At 44.3% G+C, this 21,172-nt stretch overlaps 1 protein-coding gene across 4 annotated transcripts in view; it reads left to right on the forward strand.

Moving 5' to 3' along the window:
- Positions 1-21,172, forward strand: part of LOC134162616 (chromatin remodeling regulator CECR2) — a 104,816-nt gene that overhangs the window by 48,086 nt on the left and 35,558 nt on the right. For all 4 annotated transcript variants that reach the window (XM_062616660.1, XM_062616659.1, XM_062616661.1 and 1 more), the window contains exon 2: positions 3,884-3,978. In XM_062616660.1, coding sequence (XP_062472644.1) covers positions 3,884-3,978 — 95 coding nt within the window. The remainder of the gene's footprint in view (positions 1-3,883; positions 3,979-21,172) is intronic.

The following is a 21,172-nucleotide window of genomic DNA, read 5'->3' on the forward strand; positions in this document are numbered from 1 at the left end:
ATCATAATGGACTGGTACCCAGTGTGCTATCAGTAGAAATCAGAGTGGGCTCCAGACAGCACCCATGGCATTGGGGAGCACAGCAAGCACCTTTCTGCAGAGGTGCCTTTTAGCCTCACGCCTGCTAAAGATGCTTCATTAGCCTAGCGATGTGTCTCTGTGGATTAATCCTGACTTGTGCAAGCATCCCCTTAACCCGACTTTGCACCCAGCCCCGCACTGGTCTGTGTGCCCGGTGCCCCTGTTAGCCAGTGGCTGCAAGATCCACCAGATTGGGTACGCAAATCAGTGCTACACATGCTGAAGGCAAGGACAAGGAGCGCCCACCTGGGAGACAAAAGGCAGCAAGTGAGGGGCAGGGGGGGAAATACGCATCCAGGTGTTTTGGGGAAGGCTGGTGGTCCCTGCCCAGGAAACAGCACCTTTCCTGGTGCCCGAGGAATGTCCCCCAGGATGACCCAGTGGCTCCAAAAAGGTAAAGGTCACTCCTGGGCCTGGAAAACAATGGCTGCAGATAGGGGCTATCTGAGCTGGTTGTGGCCGCTGCGTAAGGAGTGTTAAGTCAAACAGCTGGCTGAAAAGGCTCACGGGAAGCAATTTAAATATTCCTTCATACAAAAGGCTGTCCCATCCTAGCAAAGACAGACTGCTGACTGACAGCTTTAGTGCACAAGTGTATGTGGATAAGGCTGAAGGGGGGGGAGAGGGGGAGCATCCTGGAGCCTTACTTTCCCCCACCCTTTACTTTGGGTCCTAACGTGTCATTTTTCACAAGCTGTGAGTTTACTGTGGTAACACATCTGGGATGTTTTAGCACACTGCATACTTTGGGTTTTGGTTCCCCCCTCCTCAGGTGTATTTTGTTAAAAGGCAGATGCCCACTAAAGTAATTTCCAAATAAAATAAGTCAACACCTCTAAAATACTCAGTGCTGAGTGAATTTACTCAGTAATTGCTAGCTATAAAGTATGATTAATATTTATACAACAATAATATGACTCTATCCAAGGAATGGCAAGCAGCAACAGCAGTTTTTGTGTTAACTTGTCGTTAAGCAGGGTAGTCATCTAAAGGCCAGGACAGAGATTTCATAGAATCATAGAATCATAGAATAGTTAGGGTTGTAAAGGACCTTAAGATCATCTAGTTCCAACCCCCCTGCCGTGGGCAGGGACACCTTACGCTAAATCATATCACCCAGGGTCTCGTCCAGCCTGGTCTTGAACGCTGCCAGGGATGGAGCATTCACAACCTCCCTGGGCAATCCGTTCCAGTGCCTCACCACCCTAACAGGAAAGAACTTCTTCCTTATATCCAACCTAAACTTCCCCTGTTTAAGTTTTAACCCATTACCCCTTGTCCTATGACTCCAGTCTCTAATGAAGAGTCCCTCCCCAGCATCCCTATAGGCCCCCTTCAGATACTGGAAGGCTGCTATGAGGTCTCCACGCAGCCTTCTCTTCTCCAGGCTGAACAGCCCCAACTTCCTCAGCCTGTCGTCAGAGCCTTTGCCAGTGAAGACCGAGGCAAAGAAGTCATTCAGAACCTCAGCCTTCTCCAAATCCTGTGTAGCCAGTTCTCCTGAGAGCTTCCTGAGGGGGCCTACATTCTCCCTAGTCTGTTTTTTATTTTCTGTGTACTTGTAGAATTCCTTCCTGTTATCTTTAATACCTCTAGCTAAGTTTCATTCTAACTGGGCCTTAGCTTTCTTAACCTGGTCCCTAGCTTCCCGGACAGCATCCCTGCACTCTTCCCATGCCACCTGTCCTTGCTTCCACTTATTATAAGCCTCTTTTTTCATTTGAATTTTCCTCAGGAGCTCTTTATCCATCCAAGGAGGTCTCCTGGCCCTCCTGCTGCACTTCCTTCTGGTTGGGATGCAACACTCCTGAGCTTGTAGCAGGTGATCCTTGAATATCAACCAACAGTCTTGGGCCCCCTGCCCTCTAGGGCTATATCCCATGGAACCTTCCGAAGCAGGTTCCTGAAGAGGCCAAAGTCTGCTCTTTTGAAGTCCAGGGCAGTGAGCTTGCTGCACGCTCTTCTCACTGTCCTGAGGATCTCAAATTTGAGCATCTCATGATCGGTGTATCCAAGGCTGCCCTGGAGCGTCACATTTCCAACCAGCCCTTCCTTGTTGGTGAGCACGAGGTCAAGCATGGCACCTCTCCTTGTCGGCTCCTCTATGACTTGCAGAAGGAAGTTGTCTTCCACACAATCGAGGAACCTCCTGGATTGCTTGTGCCGGGCCGTACCGTCCTTCCAACAGATGTCAGGGTGGTTGAAGTCACCCATGAGAACAAGGGCCTGCGAGCGTGAGGCTTTTCCTATCTGTCTATGGAGTGCTTCATCCACAGGTTCTCCTTTTTGTGGAGTTAGCTCCACAGCAGGAATGCTGTTAGGCTTTGGCTGCCCATTGCCCTTTCCTTTCCTTGAGTTTCCACGTGTATATATACGCGTTGACCTGGTTCTTGCTATGTTATATATATGTAGTTTTATATATATATATATGTGTATGTATATATATACACACACACACACACATATATATATATATAAGGTACTTCACAGTGCAGGTGTCAAGCTTCTACTTGTGAAGCACTTTGGATGCTGCACAGGAGGTAAGTAACAGCAGTGTTGATAATGAAAATATGCCATTAATATATTTCCAATAAATAACTACAAGCGGCATTTAATCTGCAATCTGTTATCAATAATTTTATTACTGCAGTTACTGTGGTCTAATAAAGAAGCACTTTCTCTTCTTTACTGGGTATGTGCCAAGACGTTTATCCTTTATTCTCTGGCCATTAACCTTTATTCTGTAGCCATTAGTGTAGCCATTTGTGTAACAGTCTGTTGAGTAACATTCAGGCAGGAATTTGTATTCAATCCATTATTTACTCTGCAAGCTAAAAAGAATAGCTTCTTAGGCTTATGCTGTTTAGCCATATTAAATCTTGTTAAGTGCTGTTTACTACTCATAATAAGTGTTATAGGAAGTGGATTTTTCTTACTGTGAATGATTTTCTGGCATATATATAGAACCGTAATTTAGCCTAGTAATATTTTGAAAGCAGCTTGACATTGCTAGCTGAAAAACAGCTATTGCTCAGAACATGTGAAATTTGTAATAACTACATTTCAAAAGTTTATCCTTTTCATGGATCAGTTCCTGCATCACACGTTGATGTGAACTGCATTGTGCTGAAGTAAGCTGTGATACTTCCCACCCCTTCATCAAGGGTTGAGGTGTTGGGTCATAAGGTCTGATAACCCTGATTATGCCTTTCTTTCTCTCTTAGTAGAGGAAGACCAAACCAAAACAAAGAAAAATAAGTGAAATAATCAAAATGCCTGGTTTATTTTGAGGCTTTTTCTTGCTGGCTTTTAGCCATTTCTGGCTACCCATCTGAAACTGCTACTTCTCTGTGTAAGTGGCTTTTAGGGCCACGCTTTCTGAGCACATCTTTTAAATGAACTCACCGGCCTTAGCAAATGGAAAGCAAAGCTGGAGAATGAAACTGTTGATTCCTGCCCATCAACTGAACATAGGAGAAATCATGGCTTTCTTATTAGGCTATAGTATCTCAACCTCACTGAACCCTATTTTAGAGTGTCCAGACAAAAGCATTAGTCTTATGGCTGGAGAGTGACATTCAGTAAAAGCCTTTCAAGGTCTTCTCATAAACTCTTGCAATGGAGAGGTAGTAGTAGCAGTATTTTTAATGATGGGTAAGGTTGGCTTACCTAGCATATGCTCTGCTGCTGTACATGTACTTGGGGCTGCTTGGGTCTTTTTGGTCCTGATCAGCTAGCAGTAAATTTTAAGGAATTAGTTTGATGGTTGGAATTGTTTTTTTCTCTCTTTTCTGCACATTAGGAACTGGAAGCTGCTCTTCACAGGGATGATGTGGAGTTTATCAGCGACCTGATCGCCTGCCTGCTTCAAGGTTGCTATCAGCGCAGAGACATCACGTGAGTAACCTCGCTCTGTGGCTTAAGCTCTTTGCAAGGGGAGCTAATTAACACTGTTGCAGGGATGTTTCACGGCTTCAGAGTGATGACATGGCAGTGATCGGCAGCCACCAGCAATCAGGCCAGATGCTTCACCAAGTGGAAGGGAATTCCAGCTCTTCTTGGGTCGAGGTTTTAATTTTACAGACCGGTTGTCAAGCAAACTTCTTTGTCCAGATCTGGTGCAAACATGTTTGATGCTGTGCTGTAGCACTGGTGCACACAGTGAACGTTCACATCTGCTGTTATGTTCTGCACTCTTTTTGGTCAAGTCAGTGATATCACACTTAAGTCTTTAAATAATCACAAGTTTTCAACATTCTACATATATTGCATAGAATAAGACTTGCTGCTCTGCAGACACCTCATTTGCATGAAAGATCCTGCTCCTTTGCAGAGGGACAATTGCAATTATTTTCTTAGAAATAAGAGGAGTATTGGAATCAGTTCAGTTGCAGGATGTTGGAAAGTGGTTTGACACCTTCTCTGGATGTTTCAGCATCCAGAGACACTTTGTTACTGTCCACCAAAATACACTCCCAAACTAAGATATCTGTAGAACATCATTCTTCAGAGAATTGCCACTCATGCAGTGCAATATGCTCCCAGTGATAAAAGGCTTGTTGCAGTATGTTTTATTTGTTCTCCTGTGAACCATGTTAATAGCAAAGCATATTTGTGGAGATGAAGACAGCTTGGCAACAGTTGCAGTAGCTTAAAAGAGGTGTTTAGCAGTCCTGATCACTAAGATTCCCTTGTTGTGCAGAGTCTTCGGCTGATGCATAGGCATAACCATAGATGCTTATATGTTTTATTCACCATAACCAGCTCAAACTTGTAGAAGCAGTGGAAGGTTTGTCTTTGATAGATTTCATTAATTCCACATTCTGAGCTTCTCCTAAACTCTCAGCAGAGAGTTTAATTGCTTATCCTGAAGGAATATATCAGGAAAACTGCCTGGAGCCATTGGGCTATGTTAGGGATGTGGGCTCTGAAGCTTTTCAGAGGAAGCAATGGGGGGAGGCTACCTGGAAACAGAGGGAAAGGTGCTGTATGCAGAAGGATGTCATAAAGGAAGAAGCACTAAGATGTAGTTTAAATACAAAAGTCTGAAGATAAATGAGAATGAAAGTGATGGCTTGGATACACTTCTCAGTGTATCCGCTTACAGACCAGCTACAAAATATTTATCCAAAATGAATGTGTGTTTTCAAAGCCTGAAATTCTCCTTGTTCCTTTCGTGTTTATTTCCAACATCTTTGTTCCCTCTAACCTGAGTCCAAGACACATAGTCAGTCCTTAGCAGATGCACAGCTTCCTTGCTGTATGTAGTTTGTCTTCTGTTAGCGTTAAGGAGTTGAGCCCATAATTAGTTTTATGAGTGCTCAGCAAAGACATGCAAATATAAATGTAAGAGGCAGAATTTGCGTGGAGTTTAGATTTGGCTTTTCACAATGAGCCAGGACTCCATATTTTTCTGTTGCAGAGAGATAGCAGGTATCTGTCTCGGGTTGGAGGAGTCAGCAGTGTCACAGATCATCACAGCAGCATTACAGCAGTGATTTCTCCAGTTATTTTGCCCCACTTTCTCATGCAAAGGCTGTGAGCTGTTAATCTTTAGGCTGTAAACTTTGCTCCCTGTTGCATCTCGGAGGGGAAGGTAGGAGCTTGTTCTCTCATCCTTGTTCTTGGAGAGCTACAGCTCAAGCACAAGATGCTTCATGTAACTTCATATAAAACATAGCTTACCTCTCCAAGGGGTTTTAAGGTTTAATTAGTTTTGTATTGTGTCTTACCTCTTTGATGGCCAAAATGTTATCTGCCTATGCTTTCTCACAGTCTGTCTGGGAGCAGCTTGTAGCTCTTGTCACATCTGTTTTGACGGCATGCAGAACTTGTGGCGGAGCTGGGCTGCCTGGCTTTAATCATGCATCATAGAGGGGTATAAAACTGTCACATACCTTTGCTAATTATAATGTGCTCTCAAGTAATTTTAGAAGTGGAACCTAGATGAGAGCCCTTCTAAAGCACAATTTATCATACTCTAGTTTGATTTCCTTTTTATTCCTTTTTTTTTTTTTTTAAAGAGATTAATACTTTTCTAGAGTTCTGTGATATTTGGTGTTGAAATAGAGCAACTTTGCCTTGTTTTCAATATTCTTTATAACAGACACTTTTAAGAATCCTGTACATGAGAGAGAGATTGTTTTTTACCCTGCTTGATGGTTAGAGGGTGTTGAGTGTCTGGTAACTTGAAGACTTTCTTTGAGCTATGGATATCTGTGTTTAACTGCAGAGACTACTTAATGGGATGCCACACGATCTTCTCCAAACTCTTATTTGTCATAACCTATCATAGTTGTTAGGAACACTCTTTGTTGACCTGGTTCTTGCTATGTTAAGCACTGTAGACGTACAGAACAGAAAAGACAGTAGTTTGTATTTCTGGCTTCTAACGTGTAGTGATGACCCTGTAGTTGTCTCTGCCTGGCACTGGGTGGTTTGAGCCCTTGTCCAGGACAGTTTCCCTGTTGCTCTCCTCTTTCTGCTCTGACCCAAAATACTTTTGTGCCATGATCTGCAGCTTTTGTTGTTTTATAAATACCCCTCATAGTATTTACACAACAACCATACTATCTAACTGTTAATGATGTAGTAACTGATGTCCTTGACACTTTTTGTTTGATCTCTTCAGTTTTATGTTATAGGCAGGGAGCATTTGGTTTGATGCCAGTGAGTTTACCCATACTTTTTCCCTGCTTCTAGCTTTTGTGCACAGGCCTTGATGTCTATGTTTTCTTTTAATTGTTTCAAAACACAAATGCCTGGAAAGTGGGGAGGGGAAAACTCTTAATAGAATGTGGGGGTTATAAAAATAAATTTAAAAAAAAATAAAACATTTGGAAAAAAGACTGCTGCTTGCTTCAGATCCTCTCTGATATAAATTGGGCAGCTGCATAGTCCCTAGGGGCTGCCACTTTAATTCCAGCAGGAAATGCAACTTGATGACTTGTATCAAGACAGGAAGATCAGAGCTTCAGCTAACGGCAGCAGCCGCAGCAGGAGCCTTCTGCAGCTGTTTTTAAGTAAGAAGTGATGGTGTGACATGGATGTGTACACTCAACTAAAATAATCCAGAAAAGCTCCTGTTGTTCAGCATTTCTCTGGGTGGAACTCATTCTTCACTGCTCTGTTACTGCACTGTGATGTGATCACATGTAATGTGATGGCATAAAATGTTTCAATGACTGTATCGTATTTCTCATTGGGAGGCATTTCATACAAGGTTATTGTCTCTTGGAAAACATTATAATTACTTTTTTCTTGTAACATGTTTTAACTTTTAGTTTTTCAACATGAACAGAGGTGCCAGAAAGTGAGGAACAAACACAACACTTCTGCTTCTGCCTGTGCCCCATGAGATTCTTTCTCTTTTTAAACCCCAAGAGGCTGGTCCTTCACTGTAGCTGAAAACTATCTAATTGACTTCTGTGGCACCATAGACAGCGTTTGCTTCCTTAGGAACCTCAATTATTTTTTTCCCTGTTATTTCTTCCCTTAATGCATTGGAATTTTTTTCCCGGGTGGATCATCTGTTTTGCACCCATCTTAAGCTCTTTCTGGATCTGTAAACTAATCTTGGAGTCTTTGGCTTGTAATTTGTGCCTGTTTGTTCTAATGTGGATAATAAGAGGATATTCCTTAACTCCTCTTCCCTCCCCTGCAATTGTTTTAATTATTCCTTTCATAGCCTTAGTGGTGGCATTGAGAAATACTCCCAGTGCGGCATCTGAAGAGCTATATTCCCTGCTTCTTGAATTGCCAATCAAGAATACTGCCTCTATTCTGCTGATTTTCTAATGCTTGTTCTGTAATCACTTATTTGAGCTTTCATCAGAAAGAGATAAGGGATAGTCTGAAATCTTCTAACCCATTGCACAAAATGCCCATTTCTGAGGACGTATTTAATAGCTCTGGGTATTTCTCTTCTCCCTTCTGCTTTGTCACTTCTGTCCACCCTTGTCCTATATTCTGTGCAGATTGTATCTTTACAGGTTACTGTGGGGTGTTACCCTAGGTCTCATGTTCTGTTAAAAGTGGCCTCTGTTAAAAGACTAAACATCCTAAAATTGCCTTTCTGCTGTCAACATGTGAGTTGTGTCCTTTAAGAACTGTTGTATGTTGGCTTGGTCTAAGGGATGAAACGGCAGGTCAACTGGGATAGTTGGCAAACCCGTGCCAACCTTTCAGTCTCAAGGATACTGTGGTGAACCGGGCTGTGGGAATAGCTAAGCCAAGGTACTAAGACAACCTGAATGAATTCAATGCTTCAGTCTGTGTCACAACATCTGGGGCAGCCAGCCTAAGCTCAGTCGCAGCAGACCTGAGGACCACCACTTTTCAGAAAGGGCTTTAACCAGCTGAATCTGGCAGTTGTGCTGGTGACCTTGATTATAACAACTGTTTCAGTGGCCCAGCCACAAAGCACTTCACTAACTCAGAATCATATTCATGAATGCCAAGTGAATATCAACAAGATCAGCATTATTTACAGTCTGACTTTTAACAAGTGCTGCCTTGCATACATCATGGAGATTGGTGGATGGCCTCTGGAATCGACCCAGTATCATCAGCACAGGAGATACCGTGAGGGGGCAAGGGAGATGAAGTGGCTGCATTTCTCATCTTGAATCTAATATTAATATTTATTATAATAATAGCCAAGCCATACAAGGTGAGCCTTTTAAAGGGTAAAAAGTGAAAATGAGGCAGCTGGCAGGTGTTGGGAAAGGAAGGATGAGATTACAGCAGTAAAATAACACGGTCATTCAGAGATTAATGAGAAGCACAGTGGAATAAAATTATAGAGTTCAACTATAAATAAAGCTAAGTAAATGTCTTTGATTCTCAGATGGATAAAATGAATCTTTAAAGAAGAATCCAAAGAAAAGTTGGTCGCACATTCTGGAAGTGCTATTCCATAAATGTGGTGGAGAATAAGAACTGAAAATGGTGGAAGAGAGACTGAAAGCTGTGCTGTTATTGTTAGGGCAGATGGATGAAAGACAAATAGATGGAATATCTGGGGAGAGGGAGTTATGCAAAACATTGACAGGGAGGAAGAGGTGGCTAAACTTAAAAGGATGAATAGAGAGGTCAGTCTTGGAGACTGCAATGATGTCATCATGCCAGTGTCAGAGTTTGAAATATGAAATGGACAGCTGTATTTTTAAGTCCTTGATGTTGCAAACCAAGTGCTCCGGAGAGGAGGAAGAAAGCAAAGATGAAGAAAGAAATTGAGAAGGGAAGCTAAAACATCTTCTCCTTTGAAGGAAGAAGACAAAAGAATGATGGAGAGAGTGGGGCAGGGTTGAAGTTCTCTCCATGTGAAACCTTTGCCCTCACTTTCGGGGCTTGCATTCCAAACCATCAGTGCAGGATTTCTGTTCCAGCACAGTTGGTCTTGCAGGCCATCTCCTAACGCATCTGCCATGTTCAGAAGCCAATCTTTAGTCCAAGGGAGAATACTGGAGAAGTTCTCAAAGTATTTTCTTGGAGCCTTTTAGCCCCAGAGAGCTGGGGCACTCCTGGCCAGCTGCTAAATCTCTACGATAATCTGGTGTGTCATCTCAGCCTCTGCTCTCAGTCACCTGTATTTTGAATTTTTCTCTCATTTTACCTTCCATCCTTCCTCGGTTTCCTTCTGCCTCAACCAGTGTAGTAGTTTTTTAGAGAAAAGGAGAGGGAAGACCTTTTCCAAATGAATCCCAAAGGGATTTTTTTAGGACCCATCTGTTAAAACTTCAGGTTACCCATTGTCCCCAGAAACTTGTAATGTGTGGGACTTGATTTAAGTAATGAATTTTCAAAGCTTGTTTGCTTCAAGGCAACCCCATGCTAAGTATTTTTTGCCTCAGAAGGGACTCCCTTCTCTCACACTAAGCATATTTTTCAATGAGCAGCAAGGCGCATAAAGGCTTTTTTTCATATGGATTTGTGCCATAATAGAGGCATGTGTCCTATTTCCCCATCATCAGCAGGACAATAACTCCAGCTTCTTCCCCACAGTGCTCGTCATCACTGTAATACCCTAAGGTCCTCTCTATAGCCCCATAACAATCGGAAGAGCTTATGGCCACAGCAATACTGTTGTGTTTCCTTATGGCTATGAATTAGAGCATGCTTTCTGTTGATGGGCACTAGGAATGAACAATGCAGCATTAAGCTGGCTTCACTTGTTCTTCAAGGATCCAGAAATGAATAGTAAGTAATGATCCTCTTCCAGTCTGCATGTGGAGCACAGTAAGCCTCATTCCTTTTTACTCTTTTAGAATACAGAAGATGTATTTGGGTCTTTCATAAGTTAATTGTCTCCAGCTCCCAAGGGTTGATCTGCTTCTCTTCAGAAAGAGCCTCACCATCAAATAGAAGTAGTAGAAAGAAAGAAGTGTGTGGATGACAGCTGACAAACACATATTGAAGCATGGTTAGATGCAAGTGAAGATAATTGATGGGAGAAATGTGATGCCATCACAGGCCAATCAAAGCCCTTGCTGTCTTACCAAGTTAGTTCACTAGGTGAAAGTTGGGCTCTAGGTATGTTCTGGACCATCCAGCAGGCTGTGTTCATCCCTCCTGAGACAAAAACTGCTATGGCTTGATCTTCATTTTGTCACATCCGAAGTGGCTTGTTGTTGGGCATGCACTGCAGTTGGCTGTTAAGGTCACACAGAATAAAACACAAAACAGAGAGAAAAAAACAAGCCTTAAGAGTCAAAGTGCACATGGAGGCAGCATATGGCAAGAGCAGAGAGTGCAGCAGTGGTTCTCACACTTCATTTCATCTGTGTGGCCATCAACATCCCTCCCTGCACGTTCTTTCCAGGTCAGATCAGTATTCCCTGGCTATGCACCCAGCATTCATGAACCGAAATCTCCCTTAGCAGAACACTTCAAAGCAATAGCCAGCAGCCTGCATCTTGCCAGGCCTCTCACCCCACACCAACATTACCCAGCCCACCCCTTCCACTGATTGTCTGAGTTGGCTTCCCCCAAGGTATTTGTTTCCCACTTGAGCACCCATCTTTCTTCCTTTTTATTATATCTAACAACCTGTAACTAGTTACTGAGTTAGTTAATAAATAGTTCTAACACTGGTTCTTTTTGTTTTCCTTTTTGATCCTTCCAGAGATTGCCTTTTGTTATTCAAAGCTGAAGGTACTTGACACAGAAGCAATGCAGAAGCCCTCAGGCTTCAAACTCTGCTCTGGCTGTGGGATAGTTATGCCTATAAGTGATTCCCCTCCCCAGTGTCTGATAAGCCTTGGGGAAGAACTGGGCAGAGAAGAATGCAGCACTCTGAATTCCTGTGGGGTTCTGAGAGGCATCCATCCATGTGAGCACTGAAGGAGTTTCACCTGCTGATCAGAACCTTTGAGGATCAGCATTTCACCCTGCCTTGGGACCCTCCTGCCTTTGTCTGACTTCCTTTACAAGGCAGACAAAAATCTGTCCTTCTTGTCTGTTGGGGAGAGAAAGGCACCTCCTTTTGTTAAGTTGTGATCAGAAATGTCCAGGTCAGAGGGCTCTCTTTTGAGGCCAAGGAGTTACTCTGTGAGCTCTAAAACTGACCCTGGGAACTGCTGTGTCTTGGATTTATTGCCTCATGAGCGTATGCTCTGAGGAGAACCAAGGTTCTTTGGTTTTTCATTGCAAAAATCCAAAAAGTGATATAATTTACTGATCCCATTAAGTCTGTCAATGCCTGCTGCCTGCTGGTGTGCTTGTAAAATCTCCAGTTTGGCATCATTATTGCTTGATCTTCACTTGATGATCATATGCTTCACCAAGGGACCCTAGAGGTCAGTGCATTCCTCCTTCAGCTGGCTCTCTTACTCTGCACCTCTGTCCTGTGCACCAGTACCACCAGCTTCAGTACTGATTGTCCTGACATCTTGTCACCGTTATCTTCCTGTCCTTTGGTACCAACTGTCCCTTCAGTACACACCACAGCGCTGCCTCTGAGACTCAGGAATTCTGCCTCCTGCCATTCTGCCTTTGCCAGTGGCGGCTGTCACTCATTCTGATTGTGAGCCTGACAGAAAACTCTGCACTTCAGTGTCTCAGGGGATTCTTACCACTTGATCTGAGCACAATGCCAGGGAAAAAAAAATCATGTTTCCAGTCTAGCTGCAGTGATATATCTCATTGCATAGAGAAGCACTGGGCTCTGATTCTCTTCAGCTCTCCAACCCTATTCACTAGCATGCCAGGGAATTCATTGTTTAATAAAAGCCATTTTCCCTGGCCCTTCCCCAGCCAAGATCAATGTCATCACATGGCAAGAGACATCTTCCTTCTGCAGTATCACATGCCAGCTTGACACCAAAATTTCTTTAGGCGTATGGAGAGATATTTTCAGTTCTATCATTAATTTATCATAGGCGCTTAGGGTGAGATAACTTCTTTTCTTGGTCCTTTCCACCTCAGACATAATGTGTGATGGCATCAGCACTGTACCACCCTGTTCTAGTACCAGCTCTGCCTCCCTTTCTGGGTAAAGCTTCAGTAACTGATATTGCCTCTTTCTTGGGCTCCCTCAGCTGAACAGATTGATTCCTCAAGGCAGGAAAAGAGCAGCTGGCATTGCTCAGGCTATGCATCTTGTCTCCTTCAGGACTGATGGACTGTCCGGTGCAACACCCCAAAAGCAGCAGAAACCACTTATTGCTTGACAGGTACTCAAGTCTTCTTCCCCATTCAGACAGGCAGGTTAATCTGGCAGACCAATTTACCAGGAGTTTTGTGGAGGTTCCTGTATATCTCCAAATGCACATTATTTTACAGTTTCAGCCATATCTCAAAGAACTTCCCTGGTTTTAGGCAAGAAGAGAAAAAGTAGTCGCAACATCTTCTGCTTTCCTCCGTGTTGGAGCTGTGATGCATGTATTGACATGATGGTAGGTAGGAAAATGCATGTTAGTGGCTGATTACAGAGCTAGTTTCCTCTAGCTCTTCCCTTGTTGCTCTCATAGGTTGGTTGTACATCACACTGAAAGCTACTGTTACTGCACCTTTTGACTGATGGTTTATGGGTAGTATCTTAAAGGAAAAATTGAATAAGTGGTGAAGTAGAGCATATCTATGGAGATAGCATGTTGGCAAAGCTGGGCGAGTGTGTTTAAATACACCTCTAGTATAAACTTGATCATTGTTGAGTCAAACCCAACAATGCCCATAGAAAATAGCAAAATCACACTTAATAGTATTTATGCAGTTACAAGTAAGGAAAAAGGCAATTTTAAAAACTGCTTCAAATTGTCTTTTCTTTGTACTCATTCAAGGTAAATAATCCTTTCTGTTCATCTGTTGCTAACTTAATTCCTGTTTTCACAAGTACATACAGCAATACAGTTTGGTCACCACAGCGATGTTTCAGCATCTTTTAGCGGCATTATTTTCCCCTCTTTTTAATCCGATTATCCAACCTATTGATTTGCCGTTATCGGTTTTCACTCAAATTGCAGTAGCAGTAGTGGGGGGAATTCCTGTTCCTCTGTCCATACCGTTATCCCAAAACCCTGCATACAAGGAGAGCACAAATCTTCCCTTCATGGAGACTGTGCAGAGACTGGGATTGAAGGAGAAGGTTTGAGCTAGCACTCAAAAACAGGTAGACATCATATTTTATTTTAGTCCCATTAATATTCTCTTTATCCATCTGGGCAGTGTACATGTCCTCCTGCTCATCCCCATTGCCTGCAGGACTTTGTCTTCCTTTGTTACCATACGTGATGATTCTAGTTGCTCTGACTTTATTGTTACTCCTATCCATCCTATGATTCTATCCCTATTTCTTCCTTTCCTCAATCAAACAACAAAAACACACAAGCAGCCCTAGTTCCTACCTAAAAATCAAATTCAGGCCCCCGCACCTAGTGTGCATCTAGTTAACCATATGTGTCTTCCTCATCCTCCAAGTACTGCATAATCCATTGGGCTTGGCAAATCCAACCTGTCTTTCCTCCAATGGCTTCACATCTTCACACCAATTGCTTTCTTTCTCTGGCTTACTTGGCCAGATAGGCTGCTGGTCTCTTGAGACAGGGAGATGGATGCTGAGCATCTGCTAGCTTGTTCCTGGTATTGTGGTGGGGAGGAAGAGGGGGATCAACAGAGAGGCAGACAAGGGGAGTGAGGAGCAGCTGGGCATAGGTGGAGGAGGGCCATCAGCGCCTTCAGATTGTGTTTCCTGCACCAAAAATCACTTTCACCTTCTTATGCAGAAGGAGAATCAACAGCATCCCTGTTCTTGGGGGTGTCAAAGGTAGGACAACGATGGGTAACACCTGTGGCCCCTCCTGCTGATCCTGGGGGTGGTGACAGAAATAGAGCAGCCCTGGCTCACAGAAGGGTGCTTGGAGCTCCTGCAAGCAGGGAGACAGAAAATGACAGGACAGTTCAAAGTAACAGGTATGTGTGATTTCTCCTGCCGGTGCTGCCTTTCTCTCACACAGCCCAATTAACAGGGGTCACAGAGCACTGATTAGCTGCCTTGGCGGTTTGTGAACATAAAGCAGTGAAAAGCCAGGGTAAATGGGGGAAGAGAAGATCAAATAGACACTTATCTCAGCACTCCTGCTTGTCCCCGGCATTTGCCAGCCGAAGGGAAGAGCCTTTTCAGAAAAGGCCAGTGTGGGACAGTGCTGTATCTGTGCCGGTATCTCTGTTGATTTTCTGCCTTCTCTCAGCACAATAACAAACGAGTCACTCCCACTGGCAGTGTCATGCAGTGTCATGCATAGGGTGGTTGCTAGATAAAAGACAAATCACAGAAGCAGCATGGAGCATAGGAAGCTGGGGAAGATCAGAACATGCCTTTTGCCATGCTGGCATGTGAGATGAGTTCAGTTCCTACAGCTGGCGTCTCCTTTTGGAGGGGTGGACTTGCTGCCTCTTGTCCCTCATGTGAGAGAAAAGCAGTAGAAGGTAACACGTATCAGCTCACAGCAGATAAAAGGACATCTCCATCTCATTCAAGAGTTGGAGCCTGGTAGTGCTAAGGAGCCCAGGCTAGAAACTTCCTTGGCTACTTAGTTTTTCTGCTGTTGGCTGGGGGGAAACATTTGTATGAGCAGACTTGGAATGTCCCTGAAGAGTGGGCAGCTGTGGTGACCTCATGGCTTCCCTTCCTCCTTCGTGCTCCCCTTTTTTGGTGGCAGCAAAGCAAGGCTCCTGCTTCAGCTGTCGTACCTAGGTTAAGTGGCTGCACTTGCTTCTGTCAAGCCAGCACATGCTCCTGTGGTGTGATCCCTTATTAGACCAGACAGCCTACATCAGCTCTCCATTCTCTCTGCCTCCCTGGAGACACTGCCTCGCTCCATAGCTGTTCCTATTCTGCTTCTCTGTGGGATACAACCTATCTGCCAGCTCCCCTTCCAGCTTCCCCAGTTTTTATTGTATGGAAGATTGCTCGAGGTAAGATGGAGGAAGACAAGAAGCGGGACTGGAGTATTCTTAAGCTGCTGACGGCCTTGGAATTTCTTAGCTGATTCTTCCTTACTCCTAAACATGAACGCTTCAGGCGTTCAGCTGGGAAGGCAGTGGATTCCCTGGTATCCAACCATGTAAATTAGATTTCCTTAGCAAGATCTAGCAGCCCTTCTGCTGGAGAACCTCCTGTCCTAACTTTGTTTTATCATGTTAGAGGGTCCAGAACACTGATGTCTTCTCCAAGCATCTCTTCAGCTTACTCTTGGGGTTGGTCTCAGTGCCACATTTGAGCTCTGGAAGAAACTTACGGGGTGAACACATGAGGGGCAGAGATCAGGGTGCTGAAATCATTCTGCTATCCTTTGCTTTTCTGGAAAACTTGCTTTTCTCTTTCATGGATGTGGAAACCTCTGGTCATTCATGTTTCAGACTGCCAAATCCAGGAGTTAGACCAGACTAGGGAAGAGCTACTACTACTTAATAATTGCTAACCGGTTATATTTTTTGACCTTTGAAACAAAACCATGGTTGTAATATAGAAAGAATGTCTTCTGGTGTTCACAAAGAAGACAAAGGTCACTGGGTGTAGAGTTCAGTGCAGTCCACATGCTCGAGTCGCCAGGTGTCTTTCTTCCCCCCTTCACTGCTAGTGCTCCTGATGGCCGCACAGGTAAGCCACAGAATAATTTGAGGTTTGAGCCATATATGCGTGCAGGAAACTGGTTCTAACTAGCAGTGAAGGACAAGAGGCAGGACTGTACATGCCTTGTGAAGGTCTTGTGCTCCAGCAATCTCTCCTATCTCTCTGATTCTGGGAGGAGAAACTTCACTCTGGAGCTCTGGTGAGTTCAGTTGGATTCTCCTCCATCTCATTCTGTGGTCTCATTCAGGGTCTGTTAACAGCAGCTGTCTTCCTTTTCTCCACAGCGACTTATAGGCCACCTGGTTTTCTCCAGGCATGAATCAAAACAGGGCACGGAAAACCAGGATGAGCTTGAGTATTTGTTTCCTCTGTCAGAAGGGCTTTACTCTAGGGTAGGACCTTGCTTAGGTCTGTTACTAGTGTGGTGTGAATAGGAGTTACTGCTTGCCTCCAGACTCCATGGCTAGAATCTGTGAGTCTGTCCCCACCAGTGGTGCAGGACGGTGTTGCAGCAGTGGCACTGCTAGTTGAATTGGAAATGAAATGTGGATGTTAAAGTTTAAGATCATGATTCCTGTACCTCCATCTTAGTTATTTTGATCTGCTGCAGTGAAGTGTTTTGAGGAGAGACCCTTCAAGATGCTTGTTGCCCTTGAGCCTTTGCCAGTCTGATCGTCCTCATGACAAGCCCGCCCATGGTCTGAGGACGATATGCTTTCTTTTGGCTTGCACACCTTCTGAGCAAGCTGCACGCAGAGGGCTTGGAAGGAAATATACCTATCCAACCCTTTTCTCACACAAAAGGATGAGGTGGTATCTTTTCCCTCCCTGCGTCATGCCTGACTTGGTTTCTCAGTGGGGTAAATTGTTCGAAGGTGAAGTACAAGCTGGTCCATAAAGCTTCCTCCCCCACCTCAGATAAGAAAGCTCATTAATACAGTAGGAAAAAAAAAGTCTCCATTGTTACATGAGAGCTCAAGGTCAGGCTGGTAGTAGTAACTCATATTGCTTCTAAGGTCAGCCTATGCTTTCTCTTTCTGACAAGCCACGATAGATTGATCATGGGGGCCCTTACATTATTTTTTTTCCTCTGAAACAGGCTTTGCTTCTCCTGACCCTGTTAATGATGTTTGACTGAGGTCATCCCAGCAAACCCTGAATCCTTCCCATTACCTTCCAGAGGGCTTGCCTTTGTGCCAAAGCATTGTGTGCTTGTTAAGGATGAAGATTTCCTGATCTCTGCTGTAGCAAAGAAGCTGCCTTCATTGGAAAGGGGAGACATATCTTGAATGCCATCTGCCAGTTAATGCTCTCATTAACACCTGAGTGACTCCCAACACCAGGCTGGTGCCTTTTTGCCAATTCAGAACTTAAAAAGGTGCCAGCCCATAAGGTGAAATATCTTCAGTCCACAAAATTAATTCCACGATAAAACGTCTGTTCTTTGATCAGACCTTGGTCGCTGCTGCTGTTGTTTCTTTTAACTGCGGGCGTCATCGAGACAAGACCAGTTCTCTTGTGTGCTGTGAACTAGATGCCCAATGAGTCTTTTTTCATTTATATATATTTATGTTGACAACCTTGTAAAAGCAATGCTTGTGCTGGGTGGCTGACGGAACCCAAGTCTTTTTCAGCTTTTAAAGCTTTTGCCAGACAGAATTATCACTTCTATTACTTTTCTTTCAGGCCAGCTCTGTAAAATGAACTGTGAGAGTAATCCTATTCATGTTTAAACAGTCTTTGAGGGAAGGGCTGAGCTCTCACAGTCTTGTTTTCCATGTTCCTCCCACATACTGCTGTTGGGCAGGAGGTGGAGGAGGTCTGCTGTTATTCCTGCTCTCTGCCATCCTCTGGTTTTGTCAGGGTTCTTGGTTTTAATCTCAAATACAGAACAATATACTGTCTGGGATTAGACATAGGTCAGGCTTGCCATTTTCCCAGTGGCTTTAGCTCCAGAGCGTTCCAGTATTTACTCTTCCATTGCATTTTGTAAATTAAATGAAACAAGAGACTTAAAACACTGTCAACATGATAGATACTCCAGCTAGTGGGTCCAGGCAATTATTTGGCATCTGAGCTTTGAGAAGGCTTATTTGTATGTGCCAGCAGTATCTGAGCATTGTTGAGAGATTTTTATCTCCGGTATTTCCAGCTCCTTACCCTAATGTTTCTTTTAATCCAATATTTACTCCCAAGGGCTGGGGGGGTTTATGGTTGGGTTTTTTTTAGTTGATTTGGGGAGGGTGTGTTTCATTGTTTTGAGGGGACTGGGGGCGGGAGGGCTTGTAACAAAATTGGCAGCAATAGACCAGATAGGGAAGTGTGCTGTGACAGTAATTCCACAGTCGGGCCATGGCACACTGCCTGCGGGAAGTGCAGATTGACACAGGGACTCTCTCACTGAATCAGTGTTTGGTTTTGCTTTTGTTTGTTTGGCTTGATTTTGTTTACAGCTTCCCAGCCAAGATTTGATTTACTTTGGAGACTTTAAAACTAAAAGCACAAGTGGCTCTGCTTCCTCTGGGCATAAGGATGAAAAAATACATGTGTGTGTGTGTGTACACATAATTCCAGCCCCAATGCTGCTGGGTTCACTCAGAAGGAATTTCACTTTGAGTCTGCCCTACAGGGTGCCTGTGGGGCTGGGGTCTGCGAGTGCAGCTGTTCCTTGCTTCGTATGCACCAGGAGCTCTGACTAAATTTGTCCTATAGCCTGTCAACCCTGTGAAGTTTTCACCATTTCTTCCAGAGGTCTCCCATGGAGCCCCTCTGGGAAACTGGGCACAGTGATGCGCACACTGGCCACGCTCCTTTTCCAGCAGCAGAGCATGACCCCAAATGCTAAAAGCCCGGGTGATGGGCAGCGTGCCTCTTCTGCGAGCAGGGGAAGCTATGGGGAAGGCAGGCTGCCGAACTGGGATCACCAGGCCGGGGGAGGAGTCTTCGGCTCCCCTCTCCTGGAGCACAGAGAAACCTCCCTCTTTGGGAAGCAGCCGGGTGGCAGATGGCCGGGCTGCAGCGCTGAGCTCTCAGGGGGTGTATCATTTCTCTGGCTTGTTCTGGACGCTGATACCCATGTTGGAGAGGAGCCCCTCCTTCAGCTTGTTCCCGGCGTCTTTATGCCCTGATTCTTGTGCAGCTGCTACTAAAGATCACAGGCAACTTGAGCTGCAACCTCACTGGGACTCTTGTGGCTTGCCTGCTGCTATTCCTCCCCTTTGACACCAAGGTGTTAGGTCACATCCTTCCCTGTGCCCCAGGTTTTCTTTTATATGTGTAGGGGTCTCCAACGTATGATTTAATCTTTCAGCCACATGTACAGTTCAGCTTTGACCTCCTTTCTAATCATTGCAAAAGAAGGTAGGGACCTCTGACAGTGACCATGTGGTTTCAGAGCACAGCCAGGGACAAGACTAAGAATTGCATTGGGCTCATGAGAAATCGCCTGCACCCATGTGGAATGTATCCCATAGATACACATGTGCTATTCCACCACTTCCCCACTACAGCTATCCAAACTGCTTTGCGCATTGGGTGGCAGCTGCAAAGTAAGGGATGTTGTGACAAGTGAGTCACTTTGTCTCAGCTTTCTGAAATATTAATGGTGCTAGTGAAGTTGGGATGGGAAGAAAGACAGTGGGAAGGGTGAAGTTTTACAGTTACAGAGTACTCTAGCTTTTCTGACCTCTTGTAGGTGATTTCTGCAATAGTTGTCCTTGGTTAATGAGCTGTATGGAAGATGGCTTGTGCTGTATGGCAGGGAGAGGTAGAAGATTGAGATACAGTGACAGTTGTGGTCCACAATCTCAAATTTTTCATAGCTATTCTTAGAACCGCCAATTTACTTTCAGGAGGGACTTGATTTTCCTTTGGATATGTATCCTGAGACAGAATGTGTCTGTGTACCAGTTCATCCTCCTTGGGAATACTACCAGTTTGTAGAGAAAGGATATTGCTGACCTAACATTGCCTCCATTGGCTGAGAGTTTTTACATCAGTGATGCTGCAAACCTCAGGAGAAGCGATACATCTGCCTCCTTAGCTCAGTGATCTCCTTTCTGCCTTCTTCCCGCCTGCAAAAGGGTTTTCAGAGGTTCTCAACTGTAGCAGAGACTCTGTAGGACTTGCCACACCTGCAGGTGTATCACTGTTACATTAATGAGCAGTTAAAGAGTATTTGACAGACTGCATCCAGGCAATTCCTGTCTGACTTTTTAATCTTATGGATATGAAGTTTTTTATTTTTTATAGATAATGCTAAACATTCCTGAGCATTTCTGCTTTGTGTGAGGAAGGACCCCAAGGGCAGGCTTCTCATAGACTGCTGTACTACTTGCACATTTTCTTCTCCAAACCAAGGGGGCTGTTTCAGAAACCATTTATAAATGGAATGTAATAGAGCCAGGCTAAGTGAGAGTAAACGTAGGTGCAGCAGACAGGTTGAAGACGAGCACCCCGCGTTCGTCTGGACGAAAGAGGCCGGTCCCCATTAAGAGGGAAAATATAAATTGGGTAAGACTGAGAGTGATTGAGAATGCCTTGAGACATCTGGTTCCCATCTCTGGTTCTCATTTCTATCCTTATTCAAAGCGACAAATGCACAGTAGCTGTCTTTGAAAATGGATGGGAGTAGGAACTCAAAAGTACTTTTGAGAACAGAGCTTTTAATGTATTGAACACTGGGTGGATGGAGGAAATTTCTAGTGTTAGCCACTTCTGTGAAAGTCAAACTCAAACCAAATTGGTTAAGTCAACAGAGCCAGTCCCCAGGGGGAATCAGAGTTACATAGGCAAAGACTTCAGATGATCTTCTGGAACTGAAAGGCTTTCTGGATCACTTTTCTCTGAGAGGAGTCAAAATGCTGGAGCAAGGTAGGTGTACTTGTGCAAGTGGTAAAAGTATCTGTCTGATCCATGGCTCTCCCTTTTTCCTTTTTTTTTTTTTTTTTTTTCCCCTAGGGTAAAAAAGAAAGGGGGGTGGGGATGGCCAGAAAAATAAGAGCAGATAAAACCCTGTTG

This window comes from Pezoporus occidentalis, unplaced genomic scaffold (assembly GCF_034315485.1).
Source record: "Pezoporus occidentalis ecotype Australia unplaced genomic scaffold, CSIRO_AGI_Poc_V1 ctg19, whole genome shotgun sequence".
In the NCBI taxonomy this organism is placed as follows: Eukaryota; Metazoa; Chordata; class Aves; order Psittaciformes; family Psittacidae; genus Pezoporus; species Pezoporus occidentalis.